Source organism: Ustilaginoidea virens, chromosome 1, assembly GCF_000687475.1.
Source record: "Ustilaginoidea virens chromosome 1, complete sequence".
NCBI lineage: Eukaryota > Fungi > Ascomycota > Sordariomycetes > Hypocreales > Clavicipitaceae > Ustilaginoidea > Ustilaginoidea virens.
The window spans coordinates 3,166,432-3,180,493 of record NC_057316.1 but is presented as its reverse complement, the minus strand read 5'-3'; the positions used below and the strand labels follow the sequence as shown (position 1 = coordinate 3,180,493).

The 14,062-nt window shown below is 54.9% G+C and overlaps 4 protein-coding genes across 4 annotated transcripts; 2 read left to right on the top strand and 2 right to left on the bottom strand.

Annotated features, from left to right (window-relative positions):
- Positions 1-940: 940 nt before the first annotated feature.
- On the top strand, positions 941-1,996 carry UV8b_00620 (uncharacterized protein; the record flags this gene model as incomplete). The annotated part of the gene is made up of 2 exons (XM_043138118.1): positions 941-1,560; positions 1,657-1,996. The coding sequence occupies 2 exons, from the start codon at positions 941-943 to the stop codon at positions 1,994-1,996; spliced, it is 960 nt and encodes a 319-aa protein (XP_042994052.1).
- A 1,953-nt stretch (positions 1,997-3,949) lies between these two features.
- UV8b_00619 (uncharacterized protein) lies at positions 3,950-7,465 on the top strand (the record flags this gene model as incomplete). Its single annotated transcript, XM_043138117.1, has 3 exons — positions 3,950-4,350; positions 4,411-5,019; positions 5,086-7,465. The coding sequence occupies 3 exons, from the start codon at positions 3,950-3,952 to the stop codon at positions 7,463-7,465; spliced, it is 3,390 nt and encodes a 1,129-aa protein (XP_042994051.1).
- Positions 7,466-8,164: 699 nt separating this feature from the next.
- Positions 8,165-9,160, bottom strand: UV8b_00618 (uncharacterized protein; the record flags this gene model as incomplete). The annotated part of the gene is made up of 2 exons (XM_043138116.1): positions 8,165-8,828; positions 8,967-9,160. The coding sequence occupies 2 exons, from the start codon at positions 9,158-9,160 to the stop codon at positions 8,165-8,167; spliced, it is 858 nt and encodes a 285-aa protein (XP_042994050.1).
- A 1,906-nt stretch (positions 9,161-11,066) lies between these two features.
- UV8b_00617 (uncharacterized protein) lies at positions 11,067-13,842 on the bottom strand (the record flags this gene model as incomplete). The annotated part of the gene is made up of 3 exons (XM_043138115.1): positions 11,067-13,120; positions 13,309-13,492; positions 13,798-13,842. The coding sequence occupies 3 exons, from the start codon at positions 13,840-13,842 to the stop codon at positions 11,067-11,069; spliced, it is 2,283 nt and encodes a 760-aa protein (XP_042994049.1).
- Positions 13,843-14,062: the final 220 nt, after the last annotated feature.

Sequence of the window (14,062 nt, the reverse complement as noted above, 5' to 3'; positions counted from 1 at the left end):
GAAGAAGAAATTGGCCACCCGCCGTTAAAGGAAGCTCGAGGTTGGCTCTGGTTTTAGCTTTAGCTAGGGTTTAAGCCGAGGCTATGACGGACGTGCTGCTTACTAAAGGGTTTTCCTGCCCCAGAGCTACCGAGGTACGGGGTACTCTGGAAGTAACGAAACGGAGTACGGAGCTCGGAGTACCGGGTACCTACCTAGGTACCTACCTCCCTCCCGGTCAATCAATCAATCGAAAGTACGGAGTACTCCGCACCTGTCAATCAATCTCAAAACCATGTATTAGGTAAGCAACGGGTGTCAGGTGGCTTTCCCAACCGGTCGAGGTGGTGCAGCTCTGTTCTCTGTATGCAACAACAACCAGACCCCAGCACGCACGCCCTCACCGGATTGGAGATGATGCGGGTTGTTGACGAGTCCGTCAGCGAGGCGGCAGTACTTACCTACCTTATTACTCCGCGGGTAGGCACGGATATCCGATAGCCAAGCCGCCGTTTGTGGGCTCGCTGACCATGGATAGACCTTACTCGTACATATTTCCCCCTGTCAAATACTCGTCTTTCGCCAATGATTGGCCAGCCGCTGGCGCTCGCCGCGCCTTGTGAGCAACGTCTGCAGCGTATGCGTGCCCCTTTTCCCTCCCAGGCTGCAATTTCTTCTCCAATGTCGTCCACTGTCACTCGGCTGTTATCCATCTCCCAGAGCCTGCTTGTCTTTCCCTCTATCTCGGATTTGACGGCTAGACTGTCATTTTGCCCTGGGTCGTGCGTGAACCAGCATCCGGCCACTCGAACTCGGTGACAAAATTTGCGGTCAATGCTCGGGCCCGACATTGCGGACATACACGACATCTGACGACATCTGACGAGCTGCAACGGAGCTGCGCTCCTCCAGTAACCCGCCCTCGGCCAGCAAAGCAACAGACAATCACTTGGCTCGGGCCATGATGAGAACTTCAGCATGGCTTGCACAGATGATCCCTCTGGCAGCCGTCTGTTCTGCCGCGTCCTCCAAGCGAGGCCTCTGCTTCACACCGAACCCTAGCTACCCGGACGACAATAAGGTCTGGGTTCAATCTGGCAGCGATCTGAAGTGGTACTACAATTACCAAAGTCTACCGTCGCCGGCATATGGCGCGTTATCTCAAGACCAGTTCGAGTTTATCCCCATGATGTGGGGTGTCGGGCCCAATCCTAACGATACCTCCTTCCTGAACGACGTCAAGAAGCTCATTGACCAGGGTACCAAGATCAAACACGTTTTGGGATTCAACGAGCCGGACACCATACACTCATATGGTGGCAGCAATGTCAAGCCTGCTGATGCAGCTCTTGCGTGGGTCGCCAATTTCGAGCCCCTTGGCAAGATGGGCGTGAAGCTTGGTTTGCCGGCATGTACTGGCGGATTGGGAAGCTTACCATGGCTGAAGCAGTTTTTGGGAAATTGCTCGGCCTTGGTCAGCACTGGCAGCGAAAAAAAGAATTGCACGTGGGACTTCTTGCCAGTCCACTGGTATGACAATTTTGCCGGGCTGGCTTCCCATATTGGTGAACGTCGCGCAACGTACGTTACAGATTTGCATGGTCTCCTTGCCCTTTCTTTTTCTTCGTCTTGATTTTTTTTCATTTTTCATTATCCTGACTGATTTATATTACAAAGTTGGCCGGATGCGGAGATTTGGGTGACAGAGTATGCCTATGCGCATCAAGATCTCTTGGCCACGCAAGCCTTTTACAACCAGTCCCAGGATTACTTTGACAAACTCGACTACATAGGTCGTTACTCCTACTTTGGCGCGTTCCGCTCCATATACTCCAACGTGGGAGCAAACGCGGCCTTCCTCAACGGCGGCGGCAAATTAACAGATATAGGATCATGGTACCTTGGCTTTGGCGCTACCGGGGTCAGTCCGGACAGCTCCGAAGCTGTCCTCGTCGCTCCAGGCTTCCTTGTTACAGTGCTCGGCACGGCCATTGGTCTCTTTGGCAGCGTTTTATGAGAGTGGTTCTAGTAGTCATGTACAAATGCGATACCACGATCGGGACATGAAAACGGCGTGTGTGGATACTCGACGACACAAATGCATATTCAGGCTTGGGCGTCCTGCGACATATACACGACGACAATAATAGGGAGGTGTACACATTTACATGTATTTTTTCACGCAAGATAGATAATCTGCCGACTATTCATAGACCGGGCATAGGGGCTTCGGAAATATTTGTGCAAGAAAGCATGGTAAAATTTTACTATTTGAAGTCGATTCCGTTGCCCGAATCGGGAAAATAAAATTACTGGAAGGATCATCAAGGAACTTTTCTTTTCTTTGTTGCTGAAAAGAAAAGCAAGTAAAGGACAGATGAACGATGCTTATCTCAGGCTTGGCATTGTCGATGGCGTCAGGCCCGTGAGCCGGTGAGAAACAGAACGGAACCACGTGATGCTGGCTTGCAGCAATTGCCAAGCCCAATACGGACTAGACCCGCGGATGGGTTGGCCATTGGGGCAGTGACGGGACAGCTGATAGGCCACTGGCGGTCCGCCGCTATCCGCGACGGCCCACCGGGGCCATTAGAGCGGATTCGCACAAGAGCTGGGAGCAATGTAACCCAATAAGAGCTAGGGCGGACCGGATGGGCCAGCCGCACACGCTGCATTATTAACCTTATTTATTTTGGTTGCATCCACCAGCAAGGGCTGGGCATGTAGAATATCTCCCCGAGTCTGTAGATTCTGGAATGCTGGGTGGTTGCCACCCATGTGGACCTGCCTTGAATGACTGGCCGACGGGTCATGCCAAGAGACGTTTGTCTTGGCATAAGAGAACTGCAGCCGGTGGAAGGCGCAATATACTCGGTACCCGGTATCTCTCAGTACATACCAAGAAATGGCAGGTTGGGCTGTTCCCAGGCTGGTCCCAGGCTGTTACCAGGCTGTTACCAGGCTGATACCCACGGACTACCCTGGTCGACCACCTTCTCCTTAGGTACAGGCATGTATTCCGTGCTTGAGCTTCAAGTCCCATCTGGCCCACCTTACCACCGTGAAAAGGGGCGCGAGCAGTCGAAAATGGCAGGCGTGGCGGATATACGGTCAGAGACACCTTCCCGCGGCTGGAAACCCCAGATATCCTTTGACATCCTCTGATATCCTCTTCCACTACTCTGTACTCCGTACCTCTCTCTACCTCATGTATTTGGACGCCAACGGTCATCTCATCAGCCCCCAAACTTATCTGCTTCCTCCGGAGGCCACCTCCGTCCAGCACTCTAGTTTTAATTTGAACAAACACTCGCAGTGTGCAGAGCCGACTTGACCCACTACCTCGCCTCCCATCGTTGCGTCTGCGATCCCACAGTCGCCCACCTCTGCTTCGACGTCAACGCCACGAACTGCACAATTCCCCGCTAGTGGGTTGGATGTTTGCCGCATAGTTGAGGATAAACTAATCGTTACCATGCCCCGTTTATTGGGAGAGCATTGGAGATGGCAAGGTTTGCTAAGAAGACGCCAATGCTTGGATTTCCTCACCAGCCCCACGCCCTCCAACATCTTATCTTCTTGGCGTTTTCTCCAGTTTCCGTCAAAGCATCATTGGATGAGGGCGCGGAGCAATGCTTTGGTTTTGGAAGTGCTTATAATGGCTGTTGTTTCCCCGCATGTGGAAGATGAACCGGCCAGTCTTGTTTATGAACCGTCCAGAGCTTTGATCAAGCAAAGGCCGACATATTCCGATAACACAACAACAGCCCTAGTCAATTGCTGCCCGTCCGGCTTCAACTGTGATCGCATCGGGAAACAAGCCGGTTGAGGCTCTGAAGTAACACAACTGCTTTTCGACGCGCCTTACCATCGACCTCACCGTCTATGCATTATAATCGAGCCTTCACTACCACGGGTCCTTTATCCGAGAAACTAAGCATTGGATACTGCTCCTCGCCATCAGCTGATAATGGCTGACTTCCCAAACCATCCGTTCCTCCTTTCTGTGGAGGATACGGTCAAAGCTCTTGACACCGATCTGGACAAAGGTCTAACCTCAGCTCAGGTAACTGAGCTGCAAGAAAAGTACCCCAAGAATGAGCTGGACGTGGGTGGTTCCATCCCCTGGTACAGCATTCTGACCAAACAAGTTCTCAATGCCATGATTATTGTACTAGCATTTGCCATGGCCCTGAGCTTTGGGATCAGAGACTTCATTGAAGGCGGAGTGCTCGCCTTTGTCATTTTTCTCAATGTCGCCATTGGCTTTTGGCAGGAGTACCGCGCTGAAAAGCGTATGGATGCGCTTCGTGCCTTGTCCTCACCCAGTGCCATGGTTCTTCGAGACGGTAAAACGCAAGTAGTCGCCAAGTAAGTACATACATACATCGCCTTGCATCGACTACGGAGAAAAACTGATATCTTGGGCAGCCCCGACGTGGTGCCTGGTGATGTCGTCCTCCTCAAGATGGGCGATACTGTCCCAGCAGATCTCCGAGTCTTTGAGGCCATGAACCTCGCTTGCGAGGAGGGCCAGCTCACTGGCGAATCAATTCCTGTCGAGAAAATCGCCGAGAGCAACATCACGGTCCCAGGGACTGAGAAGCTTGCCGTCTCTGAGCAAGAAGTCGGTATTGGCGATCGAGTGAACATGGCTTATGCCACAACCATTGTCGTTAAAGGTAGAGGACGCGGGATTGTCACCGCGGTTGGCATGGCTACTGAAGTCGGCAAAATTGCTGCTTCTACCGCCAAGAAGCACCGCAAGGCAGGCCGATCAATGAATTGGCGCAAGTACGGAAAGAAACAGCCTGTCGTGGGCTTCGCTAGGCGTACTTATGACCTTGTTGGTAAGTTTCTGGGCTTGACCGAAGGTACTCCATTGCAGCGGAAGCTCTCTGCGCTAGCCTACGTCCTTTTTGGTTGCGCTATTATACTCGCCATGGTGGTATTTGGGGTCAACCATTTCAACCTGAGAAACGAGGTTATCATCTACGCCACGTCTCTTGGAATTGCCATTATCCCCGAATCTCTGGTTGCGTAAGTGAATCATGGGTCCCAAAATCTGCATCAATCCTGCATTCTTTTCTAACCCTTTGTTTCTAGCGTCCTAACCATCACCATGGTGGTAGCCGTCACTGTCATGAGGAAAGCCAATGTTGTCGTTCGTGATCTTTCCGCTCTGGAAGCCCTCGGTGGAGTCACCAACATTTGCTCCGACAAGACAGGCACCTTGACCGAGGGAGCTATGATTGTCCGCAAAGTTTGGATTCCTCCTTCTAACGAATATACTGTCCGCGATGCCCAGAATCCGAATGATCCGACAAAGGGACGTGTCACTTGTTCTCAGAGTAAGCAAGAGACGGACACAGATAAAGAAGAAGTCAACCGTGACTATGACCGGGAACGCAGTGCCGCCGTTCTCAAATTCGATGTTCCTGAGGAGAAGCTGAATACCAAGGCCCCCAAGAAGGACCCCGAGCCCGAACCAGAGACGGAAATGACGGACCAACTTGAGGCTTTCCTTTTATCCGCCGCCCTCTGCAATCTGGCAACTGTCAGGTACGACGACGAGGAGGGAAAGTGGCAGACTACCGGCGAGCCCACCGAAGTTGCTCTTCAAGTGTTCGCCCATCGATTCCAAAGGGGCAAGAAGACTCTCGAAGGCAGTGGCTGGAAGCAACTTGCCGAGTTCTCTTTTGACAGTTCCATTAAGCGCATGTCCGTCATTTACGATGGGCCCGAGGGCAAAAGTGGCCCTCTGATTGAAGCAGAGCAGAGCGTCGTCTTCACCAAGGGTGCTGTGGAGCGGATTTTGGACCTGTGCTCTCACGTTGGTACTGGCGCCGAAAAGCACCTAATAAACGACGAGATTAGGGAGAAGGTGCTTGATCAAATGAGCTCTCTCGCTTCTCAAGGCCAGCGAGTACTCGCCATTGCCTACCGCCCATGGGATGGTCGGTTCGTGGCCAAGAAGTCGTCCTCGGCCGCAGAGGATGAGGAACTCCGGAGCGTCGTGGAAAGGGACCTCATTCTTCTCGGACTCGCTGGTATCTACGATCCACCACGCCGCGAGACAAAGGCTTCCATTGGAGAGTGTTCGCAAGCCGGCATCAAGGTTCATATGCTTACTGGGGATCATCCCGAAACAGCCAAGGCCATTGCCAAGGAAGTGGGCATCATCCCAAAAAACCTCGGGGTCCTTCCCGAGAAGGTTGCTCAATCCATTGTCCAGAAGGCGACGGATTTTGACAAGATGACGGACGCGGAAATTGATGCGCTGGAGGAGTTGCCCCTTGTTGTTGCTCGTTGCGCTCCTGACACCAAGACTCGCATGATTGAGGCTCTCAGGCGGCGTGGCGCTTTCATGGCCATGACGGGCGACGGCGTGAACGATGCCCCCTCGCTGTCTCGTGCTGACGTTGGCATCGCCATGGGTTCTGGTTCAGACGTGGCCAAGTCTGCGTCCAAGATTGTGCTTACGGATGACAAGTTCAACTCGATTGTCGCTGCCATCCGGGAGGGACGTCGCATGTTTGATAACATTCAGAAATTTGTGCTGCACTTGCTCACCTCCAACGTGGGCGAGGTGATTCTTTTGATTGCTGGCCTCGGCTTTGTCGACCAGTCTGGCTTCTCCGTCTTCCCCGTCTCACCGCTGCAGATTATCTGGATCAACATGGTCACGTCTTCGTTCCCTGCCTTTGGCTTGGGCCGAGAAGGTGCCGCACAGGACGTGATGCGACAGCCGCCCCACGACAAAGGCCGGGGTGTTTTCACAAACCAGATTGTCGTCGACATGATTGTTTACGGCAGCATCATGGGAGCCTGCACCATGTGCACCTTCGCCATCATCATTTACGGGGCAAACAATGGAGACCTCGGAGAAAACTGCAACACGGAATATACCGAGGCGTGCGATGCCGTGTTTCGAGCTCGCGCTGCTACGTTTGCGGAACTGACCTGGTTGATTCTCATCTCGGCATGGGAGTTTAAGAGCTTGCGACGTTCCATGTTTCATCTGAAGCCAGATGATGACAGCCGCTTCCCCGTCTTTAGGGATCTCCACTCGAACCGCTTTCTGTTCTGGTCCGTCATTCTGGGTGGCCTGTCCGTGTTTCCCGTTGTTTACGTGCCGGTTCTGAACACCAAGTTCTTCAAGCACAAGGGAATCTCATGGGAGTGGGCATTGTCCGCAGGGTTTACCATGATGTTCGTGGCCGGCGTCGAGTTGTGGAAGTTTATCAAGAGAAGGTTCCGCTTGCTCGAGGGCGGCGCGGTGCAGCGAGGTGTCTGGGGCCAGGGAGGTTCCGACGACCAGGGTCCCAAGTTCCGCAAGACTTTGTCCATGTCCAGCTTCAAGACTTGGGCAACTTTGTCACGCAAGGATACCGGCGATTCGACATTGAAGTACAGCTCGTTTCATGGAGGTCAGGGTGGTCCAGCGGGAGGAACTGAGCAGGCATCAAAACATGAAGAAGTCTAGCGGTGTGATGATGTGCCGCAAGCAGGCATGACGAGGAGAAGAAAGGGGTTGACATTTGGAGGAAAAAGACAATACGAGCACAAGGGGAAGAAGTATTGCATTTTTTTTTTTTTTTGCACTGGAGTTGAGGTGTCAATCAATGGGTTAGATTTGTGCCGCTTCGATCATCAAGACCCAAGGTAACGAAACATGTGACTACTTGTTGACGGAATAGTGATTGAGAGATGAAGGGGTCCGTTCCAAGGTCAATCAATGGTGGGAGGGGAAGCCGACATCAGGTTGGGTTGAGCCTGGCCTGCAACAAGGCAAGCTGTGGAAGAGATGGGGGCGAAGACGATGAATACAAGGCGTTCTGTTCTGTACGATTATATAAAGAGGAAGAAGCAGATTTGGGGGGGGGGGGGGGGGGGGGGGGGGGGGGGAATGACGACGCTGAGGCTTGTGGCAATGCATGCATGCAGTGGTCCTGCAGTGTATCGATGGATTAGGGCTTGTGATTCCTTCACCTCGAGACACGACGTGTGATTTCTACTCCAGCAGGTCTGTCTGTCTACATGGGGGCGCGTGCATCCATATCCATGCAGAGCAATCCAGCATCCAGCATCCAGCATCCAGCATCCAGCCTTTGTTGCCCTCTGTTGCTTGGGCTTGGGCGGCAACTCCCCATGTCCCCCATGCACGCAAATCACTGCAGGCAGACTAGGGCTCCTCTTGCTCGTCCGCGTCGGCGAGATTGTAAATCTTTTGAATGTTTTGCAGCATGGCCTGGAAGTCAATCTTGAGGTCCTTGAGCAGGCCGTCGCGGAAGCCAAAGACCCATCCGTGGACAATGGGGTACTGGTTGCGCGCATAGCTCTGCTGCACGGCGGCCGTCTTGATGATGTTGCGGCACTGCTCCTCGACGTTGAGCTCGACGAGGCGGTCGTAGCGGGCGTCCGGGTCGGCAATGGCGTCGAGCTCGCGCTCGTGCAGGCGGTAGACGTCGCGGATGTTGCGCAGCCAGGGGTTGAGCAGGCCCAGGTCGCGGGGCGTCATGGCGGCCTTGACGCCGCCGCAGCCGTAGTGGCCGCAGACGACGATGTGCTTGACGCCGAGGTGGCGCACGGCGTAGTTGATGACGCTCATGACGTTGAGGTCGGTGTTGCAGACGAGGTTGGCGATGTTGCGGTGGATAAAGGCCTCGCCGGGCTCGAGGCCGGTGATTTGCTCGGCGGGGATGCGCGAGTCGCTGCACCCGATCCAGAGGTACTCGGGGGACTGGCCGGCCGACAGCTTGGCGAAGTAGCCGGGGTCGGTGGTGGCCTTGGCGGCGGCCCAGGCGCGGTTGTTGGCGAAGAGGCGCTCGTGCGACTGGTCGAGGTACCTGTGGAGCTGGTCCGCGGGGGGGGGGGGGGAGGGCATTGCGAAGGCTAAGGGGGGGGATGGGGGGGATGCGGATGATGCGAGTGATGCAGGAGGCGGTGGTGATGCTGGTGACGAAGCTGGTGACGAAGCTGGTGACGATGCTGGTGATGCTGGTGGTGGAGGTCGACAGCAGCCGCTGGCAAAGCAGCGAGGGGCGGCGGCGAATATGTGACGAGGGACGACGGCCCAACGAGCAGCAGCAGCGGCGGCGGCGGCGGCGGCGGCGGCGGCCGGGGCGCGGGAGACGCAGCGCAGAGCGGGAGCAGCACACCAAGATGCGGGGAGAGGCATATGGGTGTGTGTGTGTGTGTGTGTGTGTGTGTGGGCGAGAGGAGATGGAAAACCGAGCTCGACGTTGCGTGGAGTTGTTCCTCTTTGAACGTTGTTGTTGGGGGTTGGGGGGGGGGTTGGCGGGCGTTTTGACGAGCCGGGCCCAACTGAGCCGAGCTAAGCTGTGGGCGGTGGGCGGTGGGCGGTGGGCGGTGGCGGTGCGCAGCCGCCCCCCTCCTGGGCTTGATGGGGGGGGGGAGAGGGGGGGGCGGAAGAAATTAGGGGGGGGGATGGGTGACGTAGGGGGCGTGCTGGGCTGGGGCGCACCTAATGAGGCTAGCCTGCCAAGAGGGTGGGGGAAAGAGGGGGGGAGGGGTGGGGGTGGGCGTCGGAATCTGCACGCGTCTGCAACAACCAACCAGACTGCATCTGCACTGTGCTGTGCTGTGCAGCATCTCGGATCGCCGAGTCTGTCGAAAATCCCCCGGGGGCAGTCGGCTGGTCGACCGGCGGGCGGCAAGGCGGTCCGCAGTCCGGGCCTGTAGCGGCCGGGGGCTAGCCGGGAGGGAGGTGGGGGGGGGGGGGGGGGGGTTCCAGCAGGTTTTTTTGGGGGATTTTTTTCTTTTTTTTTTTTTTTTTTTCAAGGTGGCGGGGCAAGGCAATGGCCAAGCAAGCACGAGACAAACACAAGGCAGTCAAGTCAAGTCAAGTCAGTCGGACATGCATGGGCCGTGTTGAACAGGACGAGGGATATTGTTATTAGCAGCGTAAACTCAAATCATGATCCCCATCAACTTTCTATCCCGGTAAAAAAAAATAAGCAGCAGCAGCAGCAGCAGCAGCAGCAGCAGCAGCAGCAGCAAGCAGCAAGCAGCAGAAATGGCATCCCCGGCTCGACGGTCCGTCCCGTCAGAGCCCCTGGATTTCCAACGTTGGAAATATTGTTCCTCAACAACCCCCCAACCCCCCCCCCCGCCTGGCAGAACTCCCGTGTGTCCGCAGACTACTTCAGTTGCTCGCGCTAAAAGAAGAGGTTTCGAAAGAAAGACGAAAAAAAAGGGGCGCATCTTTCCAACACTAGATAAAACAGGTAATAGACGAGTATTAAAACACGGGGGGGGGGGGGGGGGGGGGAGAAACAGAAGTAGGAAGCAAAAAATATCCATCGGGTATATATATATATCTCTTTGCAACAACATTGGCAAAACCAAGCTCAACGAAAAGGATGCGCGTATAAAACCTAGGGGGGGAAAAAAAATAAATAAGACAGAGAGAGAGAGAGGCGGGAGGGAGAGGAGAGAAACAACCCCCCCCCCCCCCCACCCCCCCTTTCCCCCAAACAAGTCCAAAACAATGACGGTACAGCCACTGCTTGTTGATCAAAAGGTACAAACCACGTTAAAAGGGCCGTCTGCTGGTACAGATGCGGCAACAAGGCAAGCTCGCCTGGTCCAAACGGCTGGCGCGGCGGATTTCGGTCCCGTTGGTGTGAGGCTCGCGCAGCAACGAGAATAAGACGTCCGTGATAGGAGGATACCACGCCACGCCCACGCGAGCTAAAGCGTGCCATCCCTATCCTAAATCTGACCGCTGCATGCGGCCGTCGTCTGATAACGTTGAAACGCTACCGGCCTGCACCACGACTCGCAACTCGCAACCCCCCCTGGAGAAACTCATGCATGCCTATTTCGCCCCCCACCCCCTGTTTTTTCCTTTTCTTTTTTTTTTTATATTTCCCCGCCGTGCTCCCACGGAGACCGTTGAATTTCGTCAACCAAAACCTCCTCGTTAGCAGCTGGAATCGATATGCTGCTGCAGATCCAAGGAGAAGAAAGGGGGAAGGGGGCGGGAATAAAGATAGGGCCGTTTTTTGAAATTGGCTCGTTTATCCAGTCCAGGGTGTCGTCGGCGAGAAACATGGCTCAAACTATGCGCGAGGAGCTCCGTCTCCGTAGCCCCCGGCGCCATACACGGGGGGCCCCGGCTGGTGATGCGAGCCAATGCTTGGATAGTTGTCCGAATAGTTCGCAGACGTGCTATCCCATCGCGTCGGAGTCGCCGTTGACGATGCATGCTGGCTGATGGGCGTGTGTAACCCGCTCGAGCTGTAACCCCCTGTCGAAACGCTGCGGGAGTCGTACGTCGTCACGGCTGGTAATGGGTTCGTGTTTATGCGCATGGGTGGCGCGTATTGTGTCTGGTGAGGACTCGGGTGCCGACCGGTAGGGCTCAGCGTTCGTGTACTCGATGCGTACCCAGGCGCAGACGTGTACGGAGTCCACGTGGGCTGCGAGCCGGACAGGGACCGCGGTGAGGGAATGGCGTCGTGATGGGTCGAATGGACAGAGTACTGGCCGTGCCCGCCGTCTCCGGCCTGCTGGGACGCCAGGCTCTGCTGCTGTTGTTGCTGCTGCTGCTGCTGCTGCTGCGAGGCCATGCCATGACCGGGCGGTGTTGGCAGCGGCGCGTATGGCGCCGTGCTGACTGCAGTCATCATGCTGCTGGGCGGGAGCGTACTGCTCGGACTGGCGCTGTATTTGCCAATAATCTTCTTGAGCGCTGGCTCCAGTATCTTCCACGGGAACACCTTGACGTCCTTTTCAATGTTGCGAGGCTTGGGATTCGGGAATCCCATGATGATCTTGAAAAACTCTTCGCTGTCGGCCTTGGCCTTGGACACGGTGAGCGGGTGGAAACCTTCCAGGTTGCGTCGGATCCGGTTCTTTTCCTCGACACTGAACCGGTTCGGGGCAGCCACCAGCTGCTCCAGCAGCTGAATCGTGTCCACAGAGGTGACGAAGCACTCGGCCTTTTCCGCCCACCAGATGCACGATACGCAGATGCTGTTGGGTGGTCGGTCGTTGACGGCGACAGCCCGGAAGCTGGCAGTCAGCGTCGAGCCGCTTTGCGATTTGCGAAACATGACAATCCGTCGACGATTGTCCCATTCCTCCTGCGTCCAGTTCTCCGCCATCGTGTCCAGTTTCCCGTTAATCTTCAACACGGCTTTGCTCGAATACAACGAAATAGGGTGGTACGACCCGCCGTTGGATCCGCCGCCGCCGCCGCCGCCGCCGCCGCCGCCGTTGGCAATGGTGCTGGTTCGGATGAGCTGGGGGGTTCCGCTGCCTCCCGACGGCGGCATTGGCAGTGGCGTCAGGCTCGGTCTTCCGCCGCCGCCAATTGCCGATGCTGAATGATCCAGGGAGCTCCTCGTGCTTCCCAGCGGCCCGCCAAACCCGGCCCATGATGGACCAGCCCGTCGGTAGTGTGGATCCGCAAAACTGCTGGTCCTGTACGTCGTGATCATGTCATGGTTCCCCGGCGAGAAAGTGCTTGCGTACGGACCCTGCTGAGAGGGATAGTCGTAGCTATTTGGAGTCGTTTCCGACTGCAGCTGCTGCGTGTCGACTGTTTTTGGTGAAGCACTCGCCTGATCAAGTTGAGGTCCAGCTGCGGCTGGTTCCTGCTTGGGCAGCTTGCTCGTCCGCGTCATGTCGTCCCCCGATCCGTCAAGGTACTGAAAAGACCCTGCACCCGCTCTCGACATCTCCTCGCCCGTTGGACCTTCAACAACTAGTGACAGGGGCACGTTGTTCGCGCTGCAGCCCGTGACCATCAACTGCGGAGCGTCCACACTACACGTGTACACGAACCCCGTCGTATCTTGGGCGTCTCGAACCATGTCTTGGACTGCCATTTTTTGGGACCCAAAGTACACGGAGAAATACGGCATTGCTGACGACATTGAAAACAGATCGTACTGGGATGATACCTTGAGAAACACCTTGGTGCCGAACGGCCCAGACAACGGATGGCACGAGAGGACGGTTGGGCCCGTCGGCATGTATTGAGCAACGGCATTGTTTGACGCAAACGACTGCTGATTAAGGTGTGCAAATTTCTCCGTTTGTTGGGCAGAGAAATTATGAGCTGGATAGTGATCGTATGCTGTGTCGTGATACCGTGCCGTATCGTACCCTGTCAAGATTCGCCGTCAGTCAGTCATGAGTAAGCCTGTCTGGTTTTAATCCATTGCTGTGGCACTTTTGTAGTTTTTTCATTCTGTAGCCGCGTTTCCAAGTGGAATCTTGTTCTTCACATCCCGTCTAGAAAGATGTTGCTCGCTGTGCACAGAGAGCACCAATCCTCTGGGAACAACTACTCACCAGGAACTGATGGCAACTGTGCTTTACTGTAAGTTGCCATATTGAGAGGAGGGGAAGAATTCCTCGGATAATCTCCTCCGCTAGCTGCCCGTGCAGCTTCTTCGTGTTTGAGAATGACTGTATTCGGCGAGTCGAGCCCGTCGTCTTCACCAACAATGATTGTTTGGTCGGTGTTGAGTCCCAACTGCAAACATAACAAAGCATTAGCTCCGTAGGGACTTTTCCCCAAGCACCCAGATCTCAGTGTCCCAGAATCCATCTCAGCTCGTCCTGCTCTATGTTGACAGTACATGGTCGACGCGGCACGCAACGTCTTATTGCAGATGACAACCTTGGAAAGGAAATCTTTGGCGGCAAGGTCATCTTTGCGTGGGCCGCAAAGTCGGTACCAGGTAAGATAAAGATAGGACAGGGACGGGTATTTTTGTATGTCTTTGTGGTGTTCTGGCTTATGAATGAGTTGAAACAGGGTCTAAAGTTTCGACTCACCTCCAAAAGCTTGTATGACGGAAACTGGAACTTGACAGTAGACATGAAGCTGCCAGTGAAAATAGGAGTCTTAGAATGTACTTTTCCAAACGGGGGCAAAAAAAAAAAAAAAAAAAAAAAAAAAAAGTGTCGTAGAAGCAGGATGATGAAAACCAGCCAGTGGCTTTGGTAGGAAGAGAGGGTCAGATGGCTTGTGAGGACCAGGTCTTGTCGAGGTCTTATCCGAAGAGAATCACTCACTCACACAAGATGGCTTTCCCTCGCC